Source organism: Marmota flaviventris, chromosome 14, assembly GCF_047511675.1.
Source record: "Marmota flaviventris isolate mMarFla1 chromosome 14, mMarFla1.hap1, whole genome shotgun sequence".
In the NCBI taxonomy this organism is placed as follows: Eukaryota; Metazoa; Chordata; class Mammalia; order Rodentia; family Sciuridae; genus Marmota; species Marmota flaviventris.
Window position 1 is genome coordinate 50,260,925 of NC_092511.1, and position 26,793 is coordinate 50,287,717.

At 38.1% G+C, this 26,793-nt stretch overlaps 1 protein-coding gene across 2 annotated transcripts in view; it reads right to left on the reverse strand.

Moving 5' to 3' along the window:
* Positions 1-13,971: 13,971 nt before the first annotated feature.
* Positions 13,972-26,793, reverse strand: part of Xpo1 (exportin 1) — a 40,648-nt gene continuing 27,826 nt past the window's right edge. For both annotated transcript variants that reach the window (XM_027934384.2, XM_071601617.1), the window contains 16 exons: positions 26,344-26,472; positions 25,694-25,852; positions 24,532-24,729; positions 23,309-23,447; positions 22,943-23,124; positions 22,702-22,858; positions 22,456-22,619; positions 22,045-22,179; positions 21,522-21,705; positions 21,025-21,131; positions 18,738-18,932; positions 17,736-17,904; positions 16,394-16,528; positions 16,152-16,311; positions 15,782-15,878; positions 13,972-15,015 (listed from right to left, as the gene is read on the reverse strand). In XM_027934384.2, the coding sequence (XP_027790185.1) occupies positions 14,869-15,015; positions 15,782-15,878; positions 16,152-16,311; positions 16,394-16,528; positions 17,736-17,904; positions 18,738-18,932; positions 21,025-21,131; positions 21,522-21,705; positions 22,045-22,179; positions 22,456-22,619; positions 22,702-22,858; positions 22,943-23,124; positions 23,309-23,447; positions 24,532-24,729; positions 25,694-25,852; positions 26,344-26,472 (2,457 nt within the window). In that variant the 3' untranslated portion in view covers positions 13,972-14,868. The remainder of the gene's footprint in view (positions 15,016-15,781; positions 15,879-16,151; positions 16,312-16,393; positions 16,529-17,735; positions 17,905-18,737; positions 18,933-21,024; positions 21,132-21,521; positions 21,706-22,044; positions 22,180-22,455; positions 22,620-22,701; positions 22,859-22,942; positions 23,125-23,308; positions 23,448-24,531; positions 24,730-25,693; positions 25,853-26,343; positions 26,473-26,793) is intronic.

A 26,793-nucleotide genomic window follows, 5' to 3' on the forward strand; every position in this document is an offset into this window, starting at 1 on the left:
AAAATGGTGGTAAGGTGATCATGGTTCGCCAAAAGCAGGCCCAAGTAGAATGATCTAAGTCGAAATGGCTTATTTTGATGTATTCCCAAGAAAGAATAGTAGGATAGTGGAGAAGTGAGATAGGAAAATGGGCAGAGAGTTATCCAATAAAGCATTCATTATCAAACCCTTTCCCGTGAGTGTCATCACAGCCAAATCCTTACACATGCTAGCCAGGTGCTCTACCACTGAGTTACATCCCTAGCCCACCACAGCCTAATCCTACTGGAAAACTGGGCATACCAATATAAAATGTGCCTCAGAATCATCCTATCACCTGGGAGCAGTGGTGCACACCTGTAATTCCAATGGCTTCAGAGGCTGAGGCAGGAGGATTGCAAGTTCAGAACCAGCCTCTGCAATTTATCAAGGCCCTAAGCAACTTAGCAAGACCCTGCCTCAAAGTTAAAAAAAAAAAAAATCTCACCAAAGAGATAAGGGAGTTTGGTATTTTCATCAATTCTAGTTATTGATTGTTGCTAGAGGGATGAGTTGTATGCAGCATTCTCTACTATCCTACCAGTCTTTCTTTGTACAGGCATCCAAAGAAAACCCACAGGTATAGACATTCAGGCACTACCAAATAGAATGCCCACATCTGCACTGAAGTGATAAGAATTAGGGAATATGGACAGACCACTGGTAGTGTCTTATATACCTCCATCCCTTTTTTTTTTTAATATTTATTCTTAAGTTTTAAATGGACACAATATCTTCATTTTACATTTATGTGGTACTGAGGATCAAACCCAGTGCCTCGTGCATGCTACGCAAGCACTTTACCACTGAGCCACAACACCAGCCCCTCCATCCCTTTTCTATCTGCCTTGCATACAGAGGTGATATCAGGAGTAGCAGCAGACATTCCAAAACAAACCAATAGGCAAGAAGCAGAAACCAAGGCATCAAAGATAGTAGGATGAAAAATGCCCACCACACTACATGTTCATATCCTAATCCCCAGAATCTGTGAATATGATAGCTCATATGATAAGACATTCTAAATATGTGATTAAATTAAGGACCTTTGGATGGGGAGAATATCCTGGATTAGGTGGGCTCAATTTCATAGGTACTTAAAAGCAGATAACCTCAACCTCTTTTATGTTCAGAGAAGCTATAGCTATACAACAATGTTAAGAAACATGATTTGGGGGCTGGGGATGTGGCTCAAGCGGTAGCGCGCTCGCCTGGCATGCATGCGGCCAGGGTTCGATCCTCAGCACCACATACAAACAAAGATGTTGTGTCCGCCGATAATAAAAAAAGAAAAAAAAGAAACATGATTTGGTTGGATGCAATAGCACGTGCTCAAAATCCCAGTGACTATAGGCTCAAATTTAGGGAGACCCTGTCTCAAAATAAAAACTAAACATAAATAGGGCTGGGAATATAGTTCATTGGTACAGCACCCTGTGTTCAATCCTCAATACCAAAATAAATAAATAAATAAAATATTGTGACTAACAATTCATAGATATTGGACTGGAGGTAGGGAAAACTGAGGGTCACTAATGTTAATTCAGAAAGATGATGATAGGGTAATGATGAAGAAAAGACAGTGAATCCTAAGGATACTTTACAGAAGAAAAGAATAAGACTTGGTTAATGGATATGAGGAAAACATAGGACTGTCTCCAGATTCGTGATTTGCACAACTGGATAGATATGCCCATTTAGATTGGCACAGTGTTACACACCTGTAATCCCAGCTACTGGAGAGGCTGATCAATTTAGTGAGATCCTGTTCCAAAATTTTTTTAAAAAGGCTGAGGATGTAGGTCAGTGATACAGTGCTCTGGTTTCAATTCTCAGTACTGGGGCGGGGGGAGTGCCCATTTCTTTATTTTTCTTGGTACTGGGGATTGAACCCAGGGGCATTCAACCACTCAATCACATACCATACCCAGCCCTATCTTGTATTTTAATTAGAGACTTGCTAAAGTGCTGAAGCTGGCTTTGAACTCAGGATCTTCCTGTCTCAGCCTCCCAGCCTGCTGGGATTACACGGTGCGCCACCGAGCCACCACGCCCCCCAACCCACCCCCACACACAAGCCCAACTCTTTGCTTTGCTTTGCTTTGTTTTCTTTCTCTCTCTCTTTCTTACTTTCTTTTTTTTTTTTTTTTTTTTAACTGGGGGTCAAACCCAGGGCTTTGCGAAAGCAAGGCAGAAGGCAGACGCTTTGCCACTCAGCTACATCCCAGTCCCACCTAACTCTTTTCAATGGAGTGAAAATACTTGCAAGTACAGCCGCCAAGCCATGGGTTGCAAACTCTGGGACACTGATGTGCTTTTGGAGAAGGAAAGACAAATCCTCATACAGATCAAAGGTAAGTGCCAAGGTGGTTGTTTTCTGCATCAATGGCGGAAGGATCCCTCCATACAACTTTCTAAATCCATTCACCCCTCAACTGAAGTACAGCTTGGCCGGTTTTGATTCTGTGGAGCTGTGAGGAAAACGGAATTTCTGGATGGGAAACGTGATGGCTACGCAGTTGACAGTTGAAAGCTGAGCAGCAGCCAAAAGTAACACTTCGTCTCACCAACATTTGTGATTTGAGGTGAGACGTCTTGTTTTGAAGATGTGAGAATTGGTGGCCTCTCTTCATGAGTTTCTGAATCCATCATGTTGCTTAAGCTCGCTCTTCTTTTTTTTTTTTTTAAATATTTATTTATTTATTTTTAGTTCTCGGCGGACACAACATCTTTGTTGGTATGTGGTGCTGAGTATCGAACCCGGGCCGCACGCATGCCAGGCGAGCGCGCTACCGCTTGAGCCACATCCCCAGCCCAAGCTCGCTCTTCTTAATGAAGGAGGTTTTTTTTTGTGTGTGTGTGTGTGTTGTTGTTGTTGTTTTGTTTTTTAAACCTGTGACACCAGCCTAGTGGTGTGAGGGATATTTTTTGGCACTTTTCCCAATTTCTTCCATCATTACTGGTTTGTCAGTTCTTTCTTCTGGAGTCCGTTTTGATAACTGTATTTCTAAATTAGAGAGAGACCAGATGAGTCGACTCCTCTCTGAGGTAGCTTGTTATTTTCCCTTGACATGCCATAAGGGTTACTCCAATTCCATAAGCGCCCAACCTCTGTCCTAGCACCACTGTGAGACTTGTCATCTTGACCCAACCTCCCCTTAGTTGTCCTTTAAGTGATCCCTAACCTAATGAATGCTACTAGCTTATAGGAACATAATCATAATAAATGAGCACTTTTTTTTTTTTTGGTGCTGGGGACTGAACCCGGGGCCTTATGTATACAAGGCAAGCACTCTACCAACTGAGCTATATCAACAGCCCATAAATGAGCACTTCTGGGGCTTGCTCTCCATGGTCTTGGCGGCAGCCGGCTCAGGGCAGAAGGCCGAGCCATGTTCTACCTAACTGGTTTTAATTCCCACCTTCTATTTCTATATATTTTGAAAGCTTCATGTACTTTTGAAATTACTAAAGAGTAATTGAGTATTCAGTTGTTAAACTTTAAAACTCAAAGGCAAGGTCTGGACTAAAAAGGTAAATATGAAAATGTTTCTTAGTATGCTGGCTCTTTGCTTCACGGAAGAAAGATAATTGCTAAACCTTTAGCATAATAAAAGTTCCAGCCCTGGTCACAGTGGTGCACACCTGCAATCCCAGCGGCTTGGGAGGCTGAAGCAGAAAGATCATGAGTTCAAAGCCAGCCTCAGCAATTTAGAGTCCCTAAGAAATTTCGTGCGACCCTGTCTCAAAATAAATAACAAAAAGGATTTGTAGCTCAGTGGCTAGGCACTGCTGGGTTCAATCCTTGGTAAAAAAAAAAAAAAAAAAAAAAAAAAATCCAGAAGAAATAAAAATCAGGCCATGGTGGGGCACACCTGTAATTCCAACTACTCAGGATGAGGCGGGATGATTGCAAGTTCAAAGTCAATCTGGGGGGCTGGGGATGTGGCTCAAGCGGTAGCACGCTCTCCTGGCATGCATGCAGCCCAGAATCGACCCTCAGCACCACATACAAACAAAGATGTTGTGTCCGCCAAAAACTAAAAAATAAATATTAAAAAATTCTCTCTCTCTCTCTCTCTCTCTCTCTCTCTCTCTCTCAAAAACAAAACAAACAAACAAACAAAAACAAAGTCAATCTGGGTACTTTAGTGAGACTCTGTCTCAAAATTTAAAAAAAAAATTTTTTTAAAGGTCTGGAGCATTGCTCAGTGGTAGAGTGCTTACTTAGCAGGTGCAAGGCCCTGAGTAGAATCCTCAGTACCACCAAAAAAAAAAAAAAAAAAAAAGTCATTTACTCAACTGTCCCTTCTTAGCAGGAAAGCAAAGGCTATATAGCTAATTTACTTCAGAACTGATTGTCCAAACTCTGTCATACAGCCACCCTTAGCCACAAGAAAAGCTTGGAAATGAAGTACTTTACTTTCCAGTATTTGTTGTAGAGAAAGGAAACAGAAGCTGAGTGTTCACTTTATTTACAGTACCTGCCAAAACTGGTGAATGTAACTAAGATCATACAGCAAGAGGGAATAGAATGAAGGGGAAAGGAACAAAGAACTTTTTTGTTTCTTTATACTGGGGATTGAACTCCGGAGTGTTTTACCATTGAGCTTCATCCCCAGACCTTTTTTTTTTTAATATTTATTTTTTAGTTTTAGGTGGACATAATATCTTTATTTTTATGTGGTGCTGAGGATTGAAGCCAGGTCCTCATGCATGCTAGGCAAGCACTCTACCACTGAGCCACAGCCCCCATCCCCAGACCTTTTTATTTTGAGACAGGGTCAACTAAGTTGGTTAGGGTCTGACTAAGTTGCTGAGATGAGGCTGGCCTGGAATTTACAATCCTCCTGCTTCAGCTAGGATTACAGGCCTGTCACCTCTTAGCTACAGCCTCAGCTTCCTGAGCTGCTGGGATAACAGGTCTGCACCCAGCCAAAGTAAGAACCTTAATGGACTTATTCTTTTTCCCCCCAAGACACACATGACTGGCAAGTGCACATTGCCCGTTCCCTGATCCCCAGCACCACCACTTTTTTTTTTTTTTAGCTGTAAGTGGACGCAATACCTTTACTTTATTTTTATGTGGTGCTGAGGATCGAACCCAGTGCCCCATGCATGCTAGGCAAGTGCTCTATCCCTGAGCCACAACCCCAGTTCAGCACCACCACTTTTTTTTAATATATATATTTATTTTAGTTGTAAATGGACCTTTATTTTATTTATATGCCCCATGCATGCTAGGGAAGTACTCTACCACTGAGCCACAACCCCAGCCCAGCCCCAACTTTTTTTTTTTTAATAGGACCTTTTATTTTTTCTTTAAGGTGTCAATGGACCTTTATTTTTATTCATTTATATGCAGTGCTGAGGATAAAACCCAGTGCCTCACACATATTAGGCAAGCGCTGTGCAACTGAGCCACAACCCCAGCCCCAGCACCACTACTTTTAACACTTAAAATAAATAGAAGAAAAGAGGTCCCAAACCAATTTAAAAATATCAAGTTGGGAGGATTTTGATGCCATTTAAACCAGGAGAAATAACTCAAAAAGAAGATGACAAGTATTGAATGCTGCTGGGAAGTTAACTAAAATGAGATCTACAAAATATTTTTGGATTTAGTACCATGGAAAAGGAATTATGAATACTAAATCTTCATTACAGTACACTGAAGACTGTTTACAGTATTAAACTATTAAAACAGAAAATGTATGGTATGATATCATAGTATGTTGTCCAGGCTGGTGTTCAATTCCTGGGCTCAAGCAATCCTTCCACTTGAGCCTCCTGAGTAGCTGGGATTTTAGGTGCATGCTACCACACCAAGCTTAAAGGAAATTTCTAATAATTCCCAACTTGGGTCAAGGTAGAAAGAAATCATAATCCTAAACATATTATTGGTGAGAATAAAAAATTGGTCAAATTTTTCTGAAAAAAAATATACTAAAAGATTTTATTTATTCTGTCATTTTAAATTATTGATTGATTTTTGGTACTGAAGATTGAACCCAGGGGGCTGGGGATGTGGCTCAAGTGGTAGTGCGCTCCCCTGGCATTCGTGCGGCCTGGGTTCGATTCTCAGCACAGCACCACATACAAAGATGTTGTGTTTGCCGAAAACAAACAAAAAAAAATAAGTATTAAAAAATTCTCTCTGGGCTGGGGATGTGGCTCAAGAGGTAGCACGCTCGCCTGGCATGCGTGCGGCCCGGGTTCGAGCCTCAGCACCACATACAAACAAAGATGTTGTGTCTGCCGACAACTAAAAAATAAATATTAAAATTCTCTCTCTCTCTCTCTCTCTCTCTAAAAAAAAAATAAAAAGATTGAACCCAGGGGCACTTTACTACTGAGCTATATCCCCAGTCCTTTTTATTTATTTTTAAATTTTGAGAAAGGCCCTTACTAAACTGCTGAGGCTGGCCTTGAATTTGCAATCTTCCTGTCTCAGCCTCCTGAGATACTGCCATTACAGGCAAGCACCACTGTACCCAAAATAGCTTTTATTTTTATGTATATTTTGGCATAAAATTCCACGATTAGTAATTTTACCTAAGAACAATTAGAAAGCTACAATTTAGTTACAAGAATGTTCATCAAAACTTTGAGGGTGTTTTTGTTTTGTTTTGTTTTGTTGGCACATTGGGGGTGGTACTGGGATTGAACTCAGGGGCACTCGACCACTGAGCCACATCCCCAGCCCTATTTTGTATTTTATTTAGAGACAGGGTCTCACTGAGTTGCTTAGTGCTTTGCCATTGCTGAGGCCGGCTTTGAACTAGTGATCCTCCTATCTTAGCCTCCTGAGCTGCTGGGATTACAGGAGTGTGCCACTGTGCTTGGCAATAAGGTTTCTTTTGGCTGATGGCTTCAGAGGTTTCATTCTGTAGTCTCTTGGCCCTGTTGCCTTTGAGCCTGAGGCAGCACAGTAGATCATGACTGAAGTCTCTGATACAGGGAACATGTTCAATTTACAGCAGCTGGGAAGCAGAAAGAGGAAGAAGCCTGTGCCTCTAACTTCCTTTCACTAGGCCCCACCTCTTAAAGGTTCCATCACCTCCCAGTAGCACCACAGGATGGGGGTCAAGATTTCACCACACTGGACTGAGGATGTAGCTCAGTGGTAAGCTACTTGCCTGTCATTCATGAGGCCCTGGGTTCATATCCCAGCACCACAAAAATAAATAAAAAATTCTCTCCCTAACTGAATAGGCCAAATGGTATTTTAAAAAAGACTTTAATAAAGAGTTTTGGAGGATGTTCAAATCAAAATTAACCAGACATGGTGGCACATGCCTATAATCCCAGTGATTTGGGAGGCAAGAGGATTACAAATTTGATACCAACCTCAGTAATTAAGCTAGGCTCTAAGAATTTAGGGAGATCCTGTGTCAAAATAAAACAAATTATAAAAAGGGATCGGAGGAAGTGGCTCAGTGATTAAGTGCCCCTGGGTTCAATCCCCATTATATACATATAAAAAAGATAAATAATTAAGATAGGTACGGTGGAGTATGCCTATAATTCTAGTAACTTGGGAGGCCAACCCAGGAGGATTGCAACTTTGAAGCTAAACTTGGCAATTTAATGAGATCCAGCCTCAAAACAAAAAGAACTAGAGATGAATATCCAAACTAAGAGGCTGAGGATATAGCCTGTGCCAGATCCTGGGTTTGATCCACAGTGCCAAACACATACACACAAATCCAAACTATAGCAACTACTGACCATAAATAAGTATTACGGAGAAACTGGCTACTAAAATTTATCAGGGTGTTATTTAAGTGGATCAAATACATAGTAGTTGTTCCATTACTAACATTATAGCATTTTCACAGCTCATCAACTAGTTGCAAGTACCACAAGAAGCAGATTTCTTCTTACAGGGCAGTAACTGCCTATATTTTACTTAACGTATGGGACCAGGGATTTAACCCTATGGCTTTTAACTACTGAGCCACATCCCCAGCCCATTTTATTCATTCATTCATTCACAGACAGGGTCTTGCTAAATTGCTCAGGGCCTTGCTAGATTGTTGAGGCTGGCTTCGAACTTGCAAATCCTCCTGCCTTGCAGATTATACCTCACCTGGCTGTTTTAATACTCTAATTTAAAAACCGAAATAAAACAATGTGAATCTGTAATGCTTTACCAACCTACAGGATAAGTATGTCCATTTCAAAGTTCAGGACATTAGTTCTACCTATAAAAATTTTCCAGGTGAAAATCTAGACTTGAGTGGACTCAGGAACAAAAGGATTTCTTGTGGAATGGTACCATGTGTCTATGAGCTGGATAATTCCTAAAATGGTGAAGCACATTTTAGAATAGTTTTTTTTTTATTATTATTATTGTTATGTTCATCTCACTTTTTTTTTTTTTGGTAGATGAATAGCATGCCTTTATTTTATTTATTTTTATGTGCTGTTAAGGATTGAACCCAGTGCCTCACACATGCTAGGCAAGTGATTTACCACTGAGCTACAACCCCAGCCCATTGTTTACTTTTAAGTAGTTAGATGAATCTGACCTCCTCAATTTGAATAATCTGACTTTCTATAATATATTGAGCCTAAAGTATGGGAGACTGAGGGTTTTTGGTGTTTTTACTGTTGTAATTGTAGGGTTATATTTATTTATTTATTTATTTGTGCTGCTGGGGATTGAACCCAGGGCTTTCTGCATGAGAGGCAAGCACTCTACCAACTGAGCTATATCCCCAGCTTGTAGGGTTTATTTGGGGTCAGGGGCTGAAAAGTAATGTTCAGACTATATCTCACATATATGTTACTGAGATACAAAATATGCCACAGCTTCTATAAAACTCTGGTTGTGCTAATAGGCTAATAGAAGAGACTTGAGAGGAAAAAGGGAGATTTATATATGTTTTTAGTTGTAGATGGACAGAATACCTTTATTTGTTTTTATGTGGTACCGAGGATTGAATCCAGTGCCTCATTAATGCTAGACAAGTACTCTACCACTCAGCCTGCAAAAGGGAAGATTTTGAGAGTAGAACAACTGCTTCCATTCCAATGTTGGGGGGAAAAAAGGCCTTGTTTGGTAAGCACTTTAGGAAAAAGATGTTTCCTAGGTATCCTAAGACATGAGAGCATTGATACAGTTTGGGCATTAGCCCAATTAAGAATGGATAAAGAAGGGGCTGGGGTTGTGGCTCAGTGGTAGAGAGCTTGCCTAGCATGTGTGAGGCACTGTTAGATTCTCAGCACCACATAAATAAATAAAATAAACATCTATTGATAACTAAACAATATGTTAAAAAATATATTTTTTTAAAAAAGTGGATAGGGGCTGTGGCTCAAGTGGTAGCGCGCTCGCCTAGCGTGTGTGAGGCACTGGGTTCGATTCTCGGCACCACATAAAAATACATTGTGTCCACCTAAAACTAAAAAATATATATATTTTTTTAAAGTGGATAAAGGAGGGCTAGGGTTGTGGCTCGGTGGTAAAGCGCTTGCCTAGCGTGCGTGAGGCGCACTGGGTTTGATCCTTGGCACCACATTAAAAAATATACAAACAAATAAAGGTATTGTGTCCATCTACAACTAAAACGGATTTTTAAAAAATATTTTTTAGCTTTAGGTGGACACAATATCTTTATTTTATTTTTTATTTATTTTTATTTTTTTAGTATTTTTATTAGTTCTTGATTAATCTTTATTTTATTTATTTATTTATATGCGGTGCTGAGGATCAAACCCAGTGCCTCACACATGCTAGGCAAGTGCTCTACCTCTGAGCCACACCCCCAGCCCTCTTTATTTTATTTTTATGTGGTGCTTAGGATTGAACCCAGTGCCTCATGCATGCCAGGCGAGTGTGCTACTACTTGAGCCATATCCCCAGCCCCGGATTTATTTTTATTTTTTTAAATGGATAAAGGAGCTGGGCCCAGTGGTATATGCCTGTAATCCCAGCAGCTCAGGAGGCTGGGTTCAAAAGCCAGCTTCAGCAACAGTGAGGCACTAAGCAACTCAGAGAGACCCCATCTCTAAATAAAATACAAAAAGGACTGGGGATGTGACTCAGTGGTCAAGTGCCCCAGTAACTACCCACCCCGCAAAAAATGGATAAAGGAAATAATTGGAATTTTAGATACCCATTTTCTCAAACAACCTCCCTTGCAACCAAATGACAGATCTGCATATGAACTTTCCCAACTCTTAGGCTCTTTCCTCAATCTCTAATTTTTCCTAGGCTTTAGGTTTTTAAGTTTCATTTATTAAATTAAAAAAAATGTAGTTGTAGATGGACAAAATACCTTTATTTATGTGGTGCTGAGGATTGAACCCAGTGCCCCACACACGCAAGGCAAGCACTGTACCACTGAACCACAATCCCGGCCATCATTTATTAAATTTGAACATATAGATTTTTTTTTTAATATTTATTTTTTTTAGTTCTCGGCGGACACAACATCTTTGTTTTGTATGTGGTGCTGAGGATTGAACCCAGGCCGCACGCATGCCAGGTGAGCGCGCTACCACTTGAGCCACATCCTCAGCCCTGAACATGTAGATTTTTTGACTTGATAATCCATACAGCAATTAATAACAATGACGACGTCTGAATGGTTTTGTCTGTCAACTACACGTTTTTCCCCCAATATAAACCCAGGTAGACTCAACCACTGAGCTACATCCACAGCCCTTTTATTGAGACCAAGTTGCCCAGGTTGGCCTGGAACTGCCTCAGCATCTTGAGTTGGTGAGATTCTAGGCATTGTAGATGGTGACTGAATAATAAAACGGTGATTGAATAATAAAGGCAGGCATCACTGCCACACAATTTTTTTTTTTTTTTTTTGGTGGTGCTGGGGATTGAACTCAGGGCCTTGTGCATGTGAAGCAAGCATTCTACCAATTGAGCTATAGCCCCAGCCCACTGCCACACAATTTCATTGGCATTTTCAGCACTTGAGTCTTAATGGACAACTTATTTTACTCTTTATGGAGTCAGCTGCCTGTTCTTTATTTTCACGTCTTTTGTCCAACTCTGGAGAATGCTAGTTCCTTTAACATATTGTATTTTCTTCCTTAATGGAAGACCAATTAAAAAAAAAATTTTTTTTTGGGGGGGGGGTACCAGAGGTTGAACTCAGAGGTGCTTTACCATTGAACCACCTCCTTGGCCCTTTTTGAGAAAGGGTCTCACTAAGTTGCTGAGGCTGGCTTTGAACTTCCAATCCTCCTGTCTCAGCCTCCCGAATTGCTAGGATAACAGGCATGAGCCACTGCAAGCAGCACTACAGTTTATTTTTTATGGTAATGGGAATTGAACCCAGGGGGACACTTTTCACTGAGTTTACATTCCATTTCTTTTCCTTTTTTCCCCTGAAACTAAGAGGGTAAAAAGCTGGCCTCAAATTTTCAATCCTCTGCTTTAGCAACTTGGATTGCTGGAATTTAATTTCATTGAAGCCTTGCTTTAGATACTGTTTTCTTTTCTTTTTTATATTTACTTTTTAGTTGTAGTTAGACACAATAACTTTATTTATTTTTATGTGGTGCTGAGGATCAAACCCAGGGCCTCACATGTGCTCTACTGCTGAGCCACAACCCCAACCCCAGATACTGTTTTTAAAAACAGATCTGAGCTGGGCATGGTGGCACACACCTGAAATCCCAGCAACATGGAGAGGCAGAGGTTAGGATCTCAAGTTCAAAGTCACTAAGCCCTAGGCAAAATAGTGAGACCCTGTTTCAACATAAAAAATAAAAAGGGCTGGGACTGTGGTTCAGTGGTTACCCAAAAATAAATCTGAAAAATAACTAACCAGATGCAAACTGTGTGGAGAGAGAAGATGTTAACTAAGACAAATGACTACAAATGCAAAGCATATTTGGAAAAGAAGCAACAAGTGACATTTCCGTAACTGGGGAAATCTAAGTATATATTATGGATTTTTTGCTAGTTTTCTACGCTTACTGAGGATGTATCCCACAAAGTACAAATGGAATAAATGGGGACAAGTACACAAGTACTGTTTACAAAATTAATAACTATATATAGCCTTTAGATAAGCTAGTCAGGTACTCTATACACCACCAGCTTCATAAATTTTCGGGGGCTTCTGAACACAACCAAAACCAGTCAAAACTTCCCTGACTGAAAATTTCCATAAAACTTTCCTCATCCTGACACAGCTTCACAATGAATGAATTCAGCCAGACACAGTGGTGCAGACCTAAAATCCCACAGATGCACCAGGCTGAGACAGAAGGATCACAAATTCAAGGCCAGCCTCAGTGATTTAGTGAGGCCCTCAGAAGCTTACAGAGACCCTGTCTCAAAAATACAAAAAGGGCTGAGGAAATTTTGGTAGGGCACCAGTAACCAACAAAAACACCACCACTCAGCTGACCACTTTCGTGGAAGATAACCCATTATGCACACCAAATTCAACTCCTGACCCCCATTTTTTTTTCTCTGAGGTTTGGAGTATGAAACCCAGGTAAATATGTTCCATCTACACCAATAACCCTGTTTATTATTTGGATGGATGGGGTGGTGGAGCATAACTGTAATCCCAGTGACTTGGGAGGCAGGACATGGAGTTTGAAGTCAGCTCTAGCAAGACCCTAAGCAACCTATTGAGACCCTTTATCAAAATATAAAAAGGGTTGATGATGTGACTCTATATGGTTCAACACCCCTAGGTCCAACCCAGAGTACCTTAAAAAACAAAGTAAAAAAATCTAGAATGACTTTGACTGCCTTCACCATTTGAAGCACCTGACAAAGAGAACACACTATCTTATCTGGACTCAAGCCTGCTAGGCAAGCGCTTTACCACTGAACTTCATTCCAAGCCTTTTCCTTTAAACTCTGAGCCAGGGTCTCAGGATGGCCTTGAACTTGTCATTCTTGTTTTGCATGTAGCCAGGATTATAAAGATACACATCTCCAGGCCCAGCTAAGTATCTTAGAAATCTTAAAACTTCAAGAAATGATTCTAATCTTGTTTGTAACTGCAACCACCTTGGTTGAGTTCAATGCACACACTTGGAGCTGGGGTATAACTCAGGTAGAGCACTCCCTCCACCCCATTTGTAAGGTCCTGGGTTGGAGCCTTAGAAAAAACACTAACTTGTTCCTGGAACTAGTTGAGTTGCTAGTGCCAATCCTTTCAAAACCAATGTGGACCATTGTGGTTCTCAAGCCAAAACTTGGTCTCTTACAATACCCAAAGCAAGAGTTCAAGAGCTAGAGGATAGGTCGGCTATTTCTATTCAACAAGACACTGAGGCTGAGGAGGGGATCATCTGAGATACCAATGGAAAAACCACTGTTTGCAACAAGAATTAAAAAAAAAAAAAAATTAAACCTAATTCAAAGTTGGTTTGACGTTATATTTCTTGGGTATTAGAAGTTGAACCTGGAGATGCTTATCACTGAACTACATTCCTGCCTGGTCCCCTCCTTTTTCTTGGGATGGGGGTTTTACTGAGGATTGAACTTAGGAGCACTGACCCATCCCCAGCCCTATCCTGAATTTTATTTAGAGACAGGATCTGAGTTGCTTAACGCCTCACTTTTGCTAAGGCTGGCTTTGAATTCGTGATCCTCCTGCCTTAGCCTCCCAAACTGCTGGGATTACAGGTGTGCACCACAAAGCCCAGCATCCCTGGTCCTTTTAAAGACAGAATCCATATTGCTAGGATTAGAAACATGAGCCACTGCTCCTACTTCTCCCACCATTTGAAAGGCTCAAGACTTACACTTTTATTTTTTTAATTATTTTTTAGTTGTAGATGGACACAATATATTTATCTTCATGTGGTGCCAAGGATTGAACCCAGGGCCCCACACATGCTAGGCAAGCATTCTACCACTGAGCCACAACCCCAGCCCTCAAGACTAAACCTTAGAAATCTTAAAACCACATCCATTAATACAAGAATAATTTTGAGTCAATAAAGGGAAAATAAATGTAAACCAAGTTTATTTTGCTTTTTTAAAGTAGTGTTCTTAAAGCACTACAGCTTGGTAAACAATGTAAATTAGTATAAGTCATCTCAAAAGCCAGAGTTCTGTTTTGTTTTTTTTTAATGAGTTGTTAAAAAGATGCAGACTATTCTAACAGGATAAATATTTTTAACCATTTCACTTTGAGTTAATGAAGGCTCACAAATGAGCAACACTCCTCATTGAGGAAAACAAAAAGCTGTTGTCGACAAGCGACAGCACACACACACAAAAACAAAAAGAACTGTGTAAAAATAACTAACTGTGTTCCCATATTTTTTGAAGTTGCTTTACAATGGGATGATATGCACATGATCTTGCTGCAAACTTGCCATACAGACTTGTAATACATGTAGTCTAGACAGACGATTCAGTCCAAGAGGTGCTAACTTCAGACAATGCAGCACTATAATCCTTTTAACAACGCAATTTGTTTTACTCATTACCTTTTCTCCTAGACTGAAAAACAGGCTAAAAGAAAATGCTCCCTAATTAAAATTGGTATTGTTTACAAGAAAAATTGTATAATTTTGCATTAGAATTTACAAGTATATGTTCAAATTGAATTTTTATCTTCCCCCCAAGCCCTGCCACAAAATGGGCATGAAGTAAAATTTTTAAAAAATGCCTTAATTTTCAACTTCATGCAAACTAAATAAAGATGACCAAAACAAAAGCTTAAACAATGGAAGGATATTTCACAGAAAATTTCTTATACAAAAAACACATAAGAAAAAGGGCCACTAGGTGACATTTTAATTTACAAATTGGCATCATTTTGGTCGACAAATATCCAGATACTATTCTTGTCTGCCAACAAGAGTTGAAGAGGAAAAAACCTAGCATGACTTCAGATTTTAATCACACATTTCTTCTGGAATTTCATGTGGATTAAGGATGCCAGGGACAGACATTTGAAGTTTATGTTTCTCTTCCTGGGCCTGTCGAAGGGCTGTTTCTCTTTCTTCCAAAAACAGATCAGATGTGTCTTCACCTGCAAATTCCTGTGAAAAAAGTAGAAACATTAACATAACATATTAACTGGGTTTTAAGCTCTAGTACATTAATACAATACTATATAACTGAGTTAAACCCAATGTTGTTGGAAATAAAGAGGTTACAAGGTAGGTACAGCATGATCCCAAATATTAAATATTCTTCAGATGCAACAATATTAAGAAAGGCGTTTCTCCTAAGGTTAATGATAGTGGTAAAACCAAGTTTGTTTATATTCTTGGGTTCCACAACTGGGCTTCAGGTAATTATCACATTCTGTACACTCTCTACAGCAACAAAACTAATTGAGTCAGGAAAGAGGGTACTTCCTTACAGTTTGAGCCATTAAAGAGGCTGAGTTGGAAGATAATAAGAATCTTGACTGTGGAGTGAGGGATAAAAAAGATAGAACCTCCAACACAATAAATGCATTTTGAAGAAAAAATACTGAACATCCTATGATACCGACTTTCTTTGGTACTAGGGTTTGAACCCAGGGGTGCTTAACCACTGTGCCCATCCACAGCCCGACTTTGTATTTTATTTAGAGTTAGGGTCTGAGTTGCTTAGTGCCTCACTGTTGCTGAAGCTGGCTTTGAAATCTCGATCCTCCTGCCTTAGCCTACTACTACCAAGCTGCTGGGACTACCGTGCCTAGCCCCAGTAGTACATTTTTAAAAAGCACACCTGTTTTACACATTGTGAATTAAGTTACTAATTCTGATACAATTAATTGCACTAAGCATTAATATTTAACTGCAAATAATTACGTACCTTTATCTGTACTAAGAAATCCCTTAGATGTTCCTTGAAAGCAGGAATATCCTGATTTAAGCTGAAAAGCCCTGTCACAAATAGCTTTACTTGAGCACTACAAAAAACAAACAAAAAAGAGCATTAAATCATTAAATAATATTAAAACAAATAAGCAACAACAACAACAACAAAACCCCAAACCCCCAAGCATTAGAAGTTTACAAAATTACTCTTAAAATTATTTACTGGGATTGAACCCATGGCCATGCACATTGTAGGCAAGCACTCTACCACTGAGTTACGACCTCAACTGTAAGTTGTAATCCCCAATATCCTACCAAAACAATTTTAAAACTCAAACAATGTAGTATTTATAAAAATAATTTACTCTTGTAGATGAGGGAATGCAGACTTAAGGAGATTAGCCACATATTCCTGAATAAACATTTGGTTGTTAACAGGATTTCCAGGGTTTAGTGGTGTACTTATTTTTCCTTCTTCAACCAAATTAAACATATATGCAAGAATTGATGCATGCATTGTTAAACCTGTTGATGAGAAGAAAATCATTAACTCAGATGAAATTTAACAAGTAGAACACTTAACATTTTAACAAGTTTAAATTCCTACCAGCAGTATGTGAGGTGTCTGTCACAACAGAAAAGATATGCTGCAGAATATCACAAAAATAAGTTTGATAGAAACTCTGAGCTGCAGCTTCTTCTTGTGCAACATTTTGTAAGAGTGTAAAAAGTATCTGTAAGCCTGAAAGAGAAAGACCAATGTAAAATCATTACCAACCAATAAACAATCATTCCAAGTTTATTCTCCCCTCTTCTATTGAGGACTAAAAATTATGTACTTCAATTTAATTGTGAACCAGCAATGGAGTACAACTACATTGAAAGCTGGCTTACTTTTGAGACTATAAAGTAAGACCATCCCTAACCTTCTTACTACTTCTGAAATCTCAGCTGAATACACATATACTCCCTAAAACAGGTAGCAAAGTTAGGTGTGGAATTCACTGTTACATGAAATTACTATTTTAAAACAAATAAAAACCTACATTGCCAGAATATTCTTTCACTCGCCCTAGCTGATCCTAAGTGTTATAGAGAAAAAGCATATATGAGAAAAGGAAAAAACCACTACTGAGGATATGGAACTAAGTCTAAGTGATGTTCTCCCTACCCATACCTAGGTCCTTCTTGGCACAACTCAATTTTGCCTAGGGACTTAAGCTTTACAATAGTTGATTAAACTACTTTTAGACACCCACACATAGGGCAGAGGGGTGGGAGGGGAAGGGCATTAGAAACCATGGTGAAATGTGATGAACACCATTATCCAAAAGGACATGTTAAGAAGACATGAATTGGTGTGAATACATTTTTGTATAGCCAGAGAAATGAAAAAATATGCTCTATATGTATAACATGAGTTGTAGTGCACTCCTCTGTCATGTAAAAAATAATAAAAATGGCAAAAATAAAATCAAGACAAATGAAGTGACACTAACCTATTTACAACTATTAACTATTTATATTTTATCAGACAATCTCCCTTGTCATAGGAGATGATGCTTCAAGGACCACAGTGGGAACCTGACACCAAGAAAATACTGAACACTGTATACATTATGTTCTCTCCTACACATATCTAAATTTAATTTATAAACCAGGCAGAGTAAGAGATTAATGACATATTATCAGACACTTTTGGCAGTACATATGGAGTATGCATATGCTAAAGGGATGAACTATTCCAGGCAGCTCAGAAGATTTCACTATGCTACGAAGTTAAAAACTATTCATTAAAACTAATGAATTTATTTCTGAAAAATTTCCATTTAATATTTTAGGATCTTGATTGATTTCAGGAAAACCTTGAGCACCGAAACAGTAGATGAAGGGGAATCTCCTGTAAAGAATTTGAATCGAATCTAAGTATACTTTTTCTGTGTATTTACCTGTATCTGCAACATTCCTCATCGTGTGTTTGAAAGCCCAAATAATGGAATCCAAAACAAGTTTAAACTGTGTTGGTGGAATAGCTAGGAAGGCTGGGAAACAATGAGAATTTACAGCCTGAAGAAGTAAGAAAAAGTTCGTTCTGTGTTCAGGATATTCTTCAAAGTCCTAAAAATAAGGGATGGGAACAAAGTTAACATTTTAATGCTTTATTTATGTGAGACTGGAGGGAAAGGGAAAGGCTTACTTCAATATAACTGCTGAGTTATCAACGGATCCCATAAGAAAAAATGCCTCACAATGGTAAATCCAAAGCAAATAGAACCCACCATTCAAGGGTGGTAAAACTATGCCTACCACACACATGAAGTAGATTTAATGAACTTAGAAGGCTCACATACTCATACAGCAAATTCATCAAAGCCTGTGTAATTTGGTTGGGCATGATGGCACACACCTGTAATCCTAATAATTTGGGAAGCTGAAACAGGACATCCAACTTTTCTTTCAGGGTTAACAACCTTCTTAAAAGAATATCAGACATTCCTTGAGTTTTCATCACTAATTCCTAGGTGTTATCATATATACAGGCTATACACAGACATAATTTTATTTGTTTTTATGTGGTGCTGAGGATCAAACCCAGTGTCTCACATGTGCTAGGAAAGTGCTAAATCACTGAGCTACAGCCCCAGCCCTTACCCACCTCTTTCCACATAGACAGTATTTTTCTTTTGGTGGTACTGAGGAATCAAACCCAGGACTCATGAATGTTAGTTAAGAGCTGTACTACTGAGCTACCTCCCCAGGCCTATCCTTGGTTGTTACCAAGATTTTGTATACATTAAACAAAACAACAACATTACCCTGACCTGGACGTTAAAATGTTTAATTTTGAGTCCTGAAAATGATGCTACACTCAGAAATACCACTTACATATTTAAGAATTGAGCAAATATTCCAGTATTTCCAATTATCTAATTAAAATATAAATCACATACCTTATTTATCATATTCAATGTGCATTCAAAAACAGCATCAAATATTTGAGGTATCTCAGCTGTTATATGTCCCCCTAACTTGTTGACAATAATGGCCATGGTACTAAGCACTTCCGGTTCTCTAGCAGCTGGGACATTTCTCTGGTAATCAATGAGAACTGCATCCAACAGAGGAGGAACAAAATTTTCAGCTACCTGTTGAGGGGGGAAAAAAACTTCCAAGTTTTAATCTAGGTACTTATCATTATAAACAGTTTTTTAAGACTTAGGTTGATTATCTGCTGAAAATGGAAATCCTGTGTTTTTAGTAAGTTTTTCTACACTAAAAAAAAAAAAGTTTCTTTTCATTCTGGTAAACTGGGGTGAGGGTGGGGGTACAGGGTATTGAACCCAGAGCCTTAGGCATCATGCTATATAAATGTTCTACTACTAGGCTATACCTCTATTCCCTTTTGTTTTTAGCAGGAGAGACCAGAAAAATCAAAATTAAAACTGGAAAGGCTCTTAGACACAGTATGGTTCAAATCTATTCTATAATAAGAAAAGTGATGCAGAAAAATTTAGTTATTGGCCCCGAGTTAGGACAGGACCAGGATTCTAGGAATAATATATAAGTAAATTAAAATCAGAGCATCTAATTTACCTGTTTCTTAAATGGATTAATATCTGCAAGCTCCAAGAATCATACTAAACCTCTAGAAGACACATCAATGTATGCAAATTAATAAGTATTTTAAAAAACAAAAGATAACCACCATACATTTTTAGAAAAAGAACTGGAGTTGGGTGTAGTGATGCACACCTAGAATTCCAGTAGCTCAGGAGGCTGAGGCAAGAAAGTTGAAAGTTCAGTAAGCCTCAGCAACTGAGTGAGGCCCTGAGCAACACAGCAAGACCTGTCTCAAAAATAACTAACAAAAAAAGGCTGGAGATGTAGCTCAGTGGCTAAATGCCCCTGGATTAATACCAATACCTTAAAAAAAAAAATCCTATAACTGTGCCAAACTTTTCTTTTTGTAAAAAATAGATTCTGGGGGCAGGGGATATAGTTCAGTTGGTAGAGTGTTTGCCTAACATGCAGAAGGCCCTGGGTTCAATCCCCAGCACCACAACCACACACACACAAAATACATTCTGTACGTCACATAAAATAAATAAACCATATTTCATTTAAGAAGACTATTAGTAAACTGGAGACAGTGGTTGGTGAACACTTGTAATCCCAGTGGCTTAACAGGGTGAGGCAGAAGAATCATGAACTCCAAGCCAGCCTCAGAGGTAAGGTCCTAAGAACTACTCAGCTGGAGATGTGGTTCAGTGGTTGAGCACCCTTGGGTTCAATCCCGGGTTATCCCCCAATCCCCCCAAAGGACTATTATTAATGTCCTACAATACACAATATGAGTCTGTTAAAATTTGCTGGATGTGGCAGCCTGGACAACCTAGCAAACCCCATCTGAAAAAAAGGTAGGGTTCCAAGTTCAGTGGTAAAGGAACTGGCTGCCTAGGCCCCGCCAGGGTTCAACTCACAGTATTACTGAAATTTGCCCAAGCTACTATAAATTATCATTTTCAAAATTTCTTTGAACTCATCTTTTACCTGCAATTTTCTGTTGTTGGTGACAGTACCTAAGGCCAAGGGCTTGCCTATGCTAGGCAATTTCTTTAACACCGAGCTAAACATCCTCAGCACTTAATACAGTTTTGATCACACAATACATATTTCAATTTTTGTTAACAACCTTAAGAATTGTTTCAAATAAGTTTCTTGAAAAATAAATCCTCATAAAGAACAATATGAAATTTCCAAAGTATTAAAGTATACAGCACACTTTTTGTTAACCACCATTGAAATAGTAACTGTAACGGGATAGGATGTTTTGGTAATTACGCAAGGCTCAAATGAAGAAAAACACATAACAATACCTAAGAATAATTCACATATTTCCAAGTTGAGGCATATGAGGCCAGTTTTAATTTCTCAAAGCTATTTCAGTTCCTGGATATCACATGAGATTAAATCTTCGATGTGTATACTCAATTACAAAACAAATAAATGATAGTTATGCAGCTATATAAATTGCTCCATCATGGGGAACACAAAAACTGCATCCAAGATTCATTAATCAAACCTCCCTTGTCCATGGGAACCAAACAATAACCCATTCTCAGTTATCTTGTTTTATTATCACCACTCTTTCATACTTTCTCTTACTGATGAACAGATTTGGGGGGAGGTTGAGCATAGTATTGTAACATAAAAGCCATCAAAACAAGTTTTACTTACCATCTGTGGATCATTGGATCGGCTTACCCAACCAGATATTAACTTTAAGGTTTCCCTTTTTACTGTTCTCATACTTCTAATCAGTGGTTGCTTTGTAACCATCTCGCCTAAAAAATAGGATCAATTAGAATCTAATCTGAAATTAATAATTAAGGGTTTTTGCAATGCCATTACTTTCTGTTTAACATAAAAATTTTAAGCCAAAAGTACAGAGTTTACTGGAAAATAAACTTTTAAGACAAGGTTCATGGCTAAGAATGGGGGAAGGGAACAGGGGATCACCCTAGGACCTTGTGCATGCCAAGTGGCTACAAGCATTAAGCTTATACCCCCAGAGCAAAGGGCATACAATTGTTTAGAAAATGTCTAGGGTCATCTAGGACTTCAGAAAGTTGATACAGGTCTGTGAGAAATAATGAAGTTTAACCTAAAGCAGTGAAAGAACTGACTTGTTACATAGCATTCTTATCATTCTATAATAATTCAGAGTTACCCACCATTAGCCTGGATAGCTGCAGAAATATTTTCACTGAGGCACTTATATACATTAAGCATATCTAAATAAATTCTTCCAAGCTGAATTACAAAGGGATGTCCAACAGCTTTGCAGGCTCTCACATTTGTTTTTAATATGCTACCAAGCTGCTTGACTGTTTCAGGATCTTTCAGTATATCCACATTCTGTAATAGGTGGAAAGAAGAATTGTCATTGTAATTATTAAGATTTAAAGCCAGACACCCACAATACTTCCCTTATGCAAAAGCACCACCCTATTTATTATTTCTGATATAAAACAACAACTGGAAAAAAAAACAACCCAGAAGTCTTCATTACTGGGGATGGAGGCATAGCTAACTGGCAGAGTGTGTTCTTTATATGCATAGGTACTACCTTTAATCCCTAGTCCCCCCAAAGTATTTATTAGTTAATCTTCTCATCTTGTGATCAAAACAGGATAAAACAAATATTAGTCATCTTCAATTCCACTTGAACTTCCAGAAAAATAAACAAAAACTTACTTTGGTTGCTTGCTGGATTATACTATCCCACACCTGATTAGGGAGCAACATATATTTTTCTATCAAATGCTCTTGAACTGTTTGGTCTGTTTGTGCACCAATCATGTATCCCACAGCTTCATAAAACGTATGAACCTATTTTAAAAAGCAAACATGTTTTACTTTCACATTCTTATTTAGCCCACTGAGGAAAACCACATACAAAGCATTTACAAATGTACTGAAACAGATTATATTATGTATGCCAAAGCCTAATAATCTGTTGTTTATGTATCCGCCTGTAAAAATTTAACCACAAAAACATTTGAAATGAATTCAACAATGGCACTCCTTCTAAAACCATTAGTAGGTTGGGATAAATATATAGTGCTTACTTTATAAAAATAACATGTTCATTTGCCCATTACATACCTGTTGAGGCTGAAGATCACAAATTATAGTGTTAATGTTGTTCAGAATTTCATCAATAAATGGCATTACTTCTCCAACTTGAACCTGAACAAAATGTCTACGGCATTTCTGAGCTATTTTTATGAAAGTGTCACAAGCCATGTCCTGGACTCCATCATGGGTCTCTAACAAGACAAAAACATTCATCTATTTTGGTCAACAAAAGTAAAACCTAAATCAAACACATGAAAAGCTGAACAGATTTACCATGCATGAATTCAAACAGCTTGTTGACGACTGTCTTCAAAAATTTCCAGTGAGCTCTCAAAAACCTTGGATATTGACCTACTATATACATGATATTTGATGCAATAATAGCTTTATTATCTTTGCCTCTTTTCTGTTCACATAATCCTAATAGATCCTGTAAAATAAGACAAATTTAGTCATTTACCAAAACAGAATATTCCCATCAAATGGTTCTACTTCATGCATATCTGCCACATACCTTTATAACAGTAACAAGAAATCGTTTCTCATCCTCTTCATGCATTGCTCCACTAATGGAGCCTATTGCCCAACACAATGTATTCAAATTTTTCCATGACCACTCTGTACCATTCACTTGATTGTGAAGTTTCTCAGTCATTATTCTTTCTGTATCTACATAATCCAGATGAGTAAGATAAACTACAAAGAAGAAAAAGTTCCAAATGTTTAAAGAGGAAAACTCCACAAACCAAAGGATTTTCATTAGTAATAGTACATTAATAAAGATACCTACTGAAAGATTCAGAAAGTACATCATTTTTCCTAGTTTTCTCCACCCAAGAATACATTCACAATACTAATGATGAAACTAATGGTAACTTACCTAATGTTTCTCTCATATTCTTATACAAATTTATGGAATCTGTATCCTTCATGAATTCTCTCACAACTTCTCCCTGATCATTTTCTACAACCAATACTTCCTCTGGTTTAGCCATACGACTAACCATCAATAAACGAACCTATTGAATAATAAACCAATCAAGAAAAATTAGACATTTGAAATCAACTTCAAATGTAGAAATAGAAAAACTTCAAGCATGGACTTAAATTACTGTACCAGAAAAAAATAAAATAAAATTACAATGGATCTTTCTAAATACCGTCAATGTATTTTTTTTTAAAAAAAATTTTTTTAAAAGAGTGAGAGAGAATTTTTTAATATTTATTTTTTAGTTTTCGGTGGACACAACATCTTTGTTTGTATGTGGTGCTGAGGATCGAACCCGGGCCCCACGCATGCCAGGCGAGCCTGCTACCGCTTGAGCCACATCCCCAGCCCCTCGTCCATGTATTTTTATACCTTTGTGTGGTGCTAAGGATCAAGCCCAGTGCCTCACACACATTAGGCAAACGCTCTACCAGTGAGCTAACACTACACCACCACAGCCCTTACAATAATGGTTTTCAAAACCTTATTTAACCATGTGTTTTAAAAGAACTCAAAATAATCAAACTTCTTGTTTCTTGTTCTCATTCACTAGAATGGTAGTAGGTAATGAATCAGTATTAATAAATTCATAGATGATGCTAATGCTATTGGAAGGACCATGCTTTTGAGAACTACATCCTCCACCCAACCCCTACTTGGGATTGAGCCTCAGAGAGCATTACCAAGCTACATCAACACAACTTAAAATAATCACTTTTAGGGCTGGGGATGTGGCTCAAGCGGTAGTGCGCTCGCCTGGCATGCGTGCGGCCCAGGTTCGATCCTCAGCACCACATACAAACAAAGATGTTGTGTCCGCCAAAAACTAAAAAAAAAAAAAAATATTTAAAAAAAAAATCTTAAGTTAAAAAAAAAAAATAACTTTAAAAAACAATGAGACAGGGTATCCTAAACTGCCAAGTCTGGCATCAAATTTGGGATCCTCCTGCCTTTACCTACCTATTACAAAGCTTTGCCATGGGGCCTGGCTTAGAACTGCAAGCTGTCAATCCTTGTCCTACTTTAGCTTTCAACATTCACTGAGAAGTCAAGATTCTTTCTTTTTGTAATTACAGTAAAGAAAAAGAGCACTCGCCCAATCACTTTAATGTTACCTTTGATAACACGGGCAAATACAGCTGTCTTCTGGGAGGAACATCAAAATGTTGACTTCCAGACAGTAACGGAGAAGCAGATGCAGAAAAGGGACTTTCTCTATAGAGTTCAGCTGCCAAATGATTCCAGTACTCGAGACAAATCTTAAATATTTCGGTTTCTTCCACTTCAGATACCAACAACATATAGTGAAGGGCCTACATGTAAGACCAACACAATTAGTAAATTCTTAAACATTACTAACCTAACTCTATAATCTTTAAAGCACAACTCAGATTTTATTAAACATCAAACTAAATAACATCTCTGAAGCAAATAATGCTGCTTCAGACATGCCCTGTAATACTTTAAAATGTCTTTAATAGTTGTTAATCATTATACAGCTTACTCAAGCCTTTTAAAAATGTCTTTGGAATCAATAACCAAAAGGTAGAAATAAGTCCAATGTCCATCAAAACTGGATAGATAAAACAAAACTTAGTATACTCATACAATGGAATAATATTCAATTATGAAGAATGAAGGAAGGTAAAGTTTACTGGAATCTTTAAAATATGATTCTAAAGTGAAAGAAGCCACATGTGAGATTCACATATGAAATAACCAGACTATGGTAAATCCACAGAGACAGAAAGTTATGAAGCAATTGCCAGAATACAGAGTAATGATTGTTAAGAGGGTCTCATTTGGAGATAAGGAATATATCCTGAAACTAAACAATGTTTAGGATACACAACGTTTTGAATATACTAAACTGCCATAGAATTGTACAACTTTATTAAATTGTGTGTGTGGGGGGGGGGGGAGGGCAACGATGGGGATGGAACCCTGGGTCTTATACACGCTTAGCAAACACTCTAACCACTTAGTCCAAACTTTTGTTGTATCAGTCACCTCAATTACTTAAAAAGGTTTTTTGACTTTTGATCTTAGAAGCAATGTTTGATTTTTAGTTCTAGTTTTATGTAGAACACAGAGTAAGATATAAAGGATAATGCCTCATAACAAATTCAGAATTGAGAACATTTATCATGAGGAGGTAAAGTAACAGATAAGAAGAAATTTCAAAAGGTACATACATTTTAGAAGAAAGGCACATATTTTTAAAAGTTGTTTGTATTATGTAGAGAATCTCAGGAACCAAGGTTCCATAAAGCCTACCTCCATGAGTGTTTCCCTGAGATTTAATCTTTTTTCTATAAGTTGACCATGTTCCTTAAGAAAGGTGCAAAGAAATAAACTGAGATTTTGAATAAAGTTCTGCTCATCATCTTTTCCATTTGAGTATGCAAGTCGAATGTTAGTATTTAAAGGAAGCATCTGAAAGTTGAAAAATAGACTATCAATATACAATTTACAGAACAACAAAAGAGATTATAGAGTTCTAAGATTCTGACATCCACTTGCTAATATCAAAACATACAGTGAATGCCTAGGTCTGCCATTCCTTTTATAACCTAGATTTTGATTTTTCTCCAAGAAAAATAATCCATTCAGATCACAATCAGTAATACAGTATATGACTGACTACCTGACTACTGATTTTACACAAACATATTTCACCGCAGTTAAGATAGAACCAAGAACTTCATTTCTTAGGCTTTCATGTGATGGTCAACATAACCAGGATTAGTAAAGGTATATAAAATCTTTTTTATATTCTATTGCTGAGAAAGTATAAATCGCTTAGCATTTGGGATAACAATATATTTTATACATATGAAGTCATGATAGCTGATATATACACTCTCTAAGATGTTTTCCAAGATACTAAAATTGTTCAGTCTATTTTTCAGACAGTGGTGCATTACCTGTTTTAGCTGCATCATCGTCAGTGTAAATAGCGTTACAAATTGTTCCTCATATTGGCTTACACTCACACCAGCAATCTCAGTGAGGCACTTCAGAGAGACATTTCTAAACATTGGAACATTCAGGAACTAGTTCAAAAGAAGGGAGAAGCATAAAATCAAACAGCACAAAAACACTTAAAGGTGGATGCTAACAATAAGGAACACAATACAAGCAAAAACAGGTAAATGGATTATTGTTTTTTGAGTGCATATGCGCGCACGCACACATACACACACACACTCCTCACCCACTGAAACACCTTCATATGTATTTCCTACATCACAGAGTCATCTTCTGAGAAAGTATAGAAATTGAAGCTATTCAACTTCTCAGGCACATAGTGTGGTCACATTTTTTATTATCCTCCTTAGAACTCACTGGTTTTTTTTTTTTTTTTTTTGGCTGTG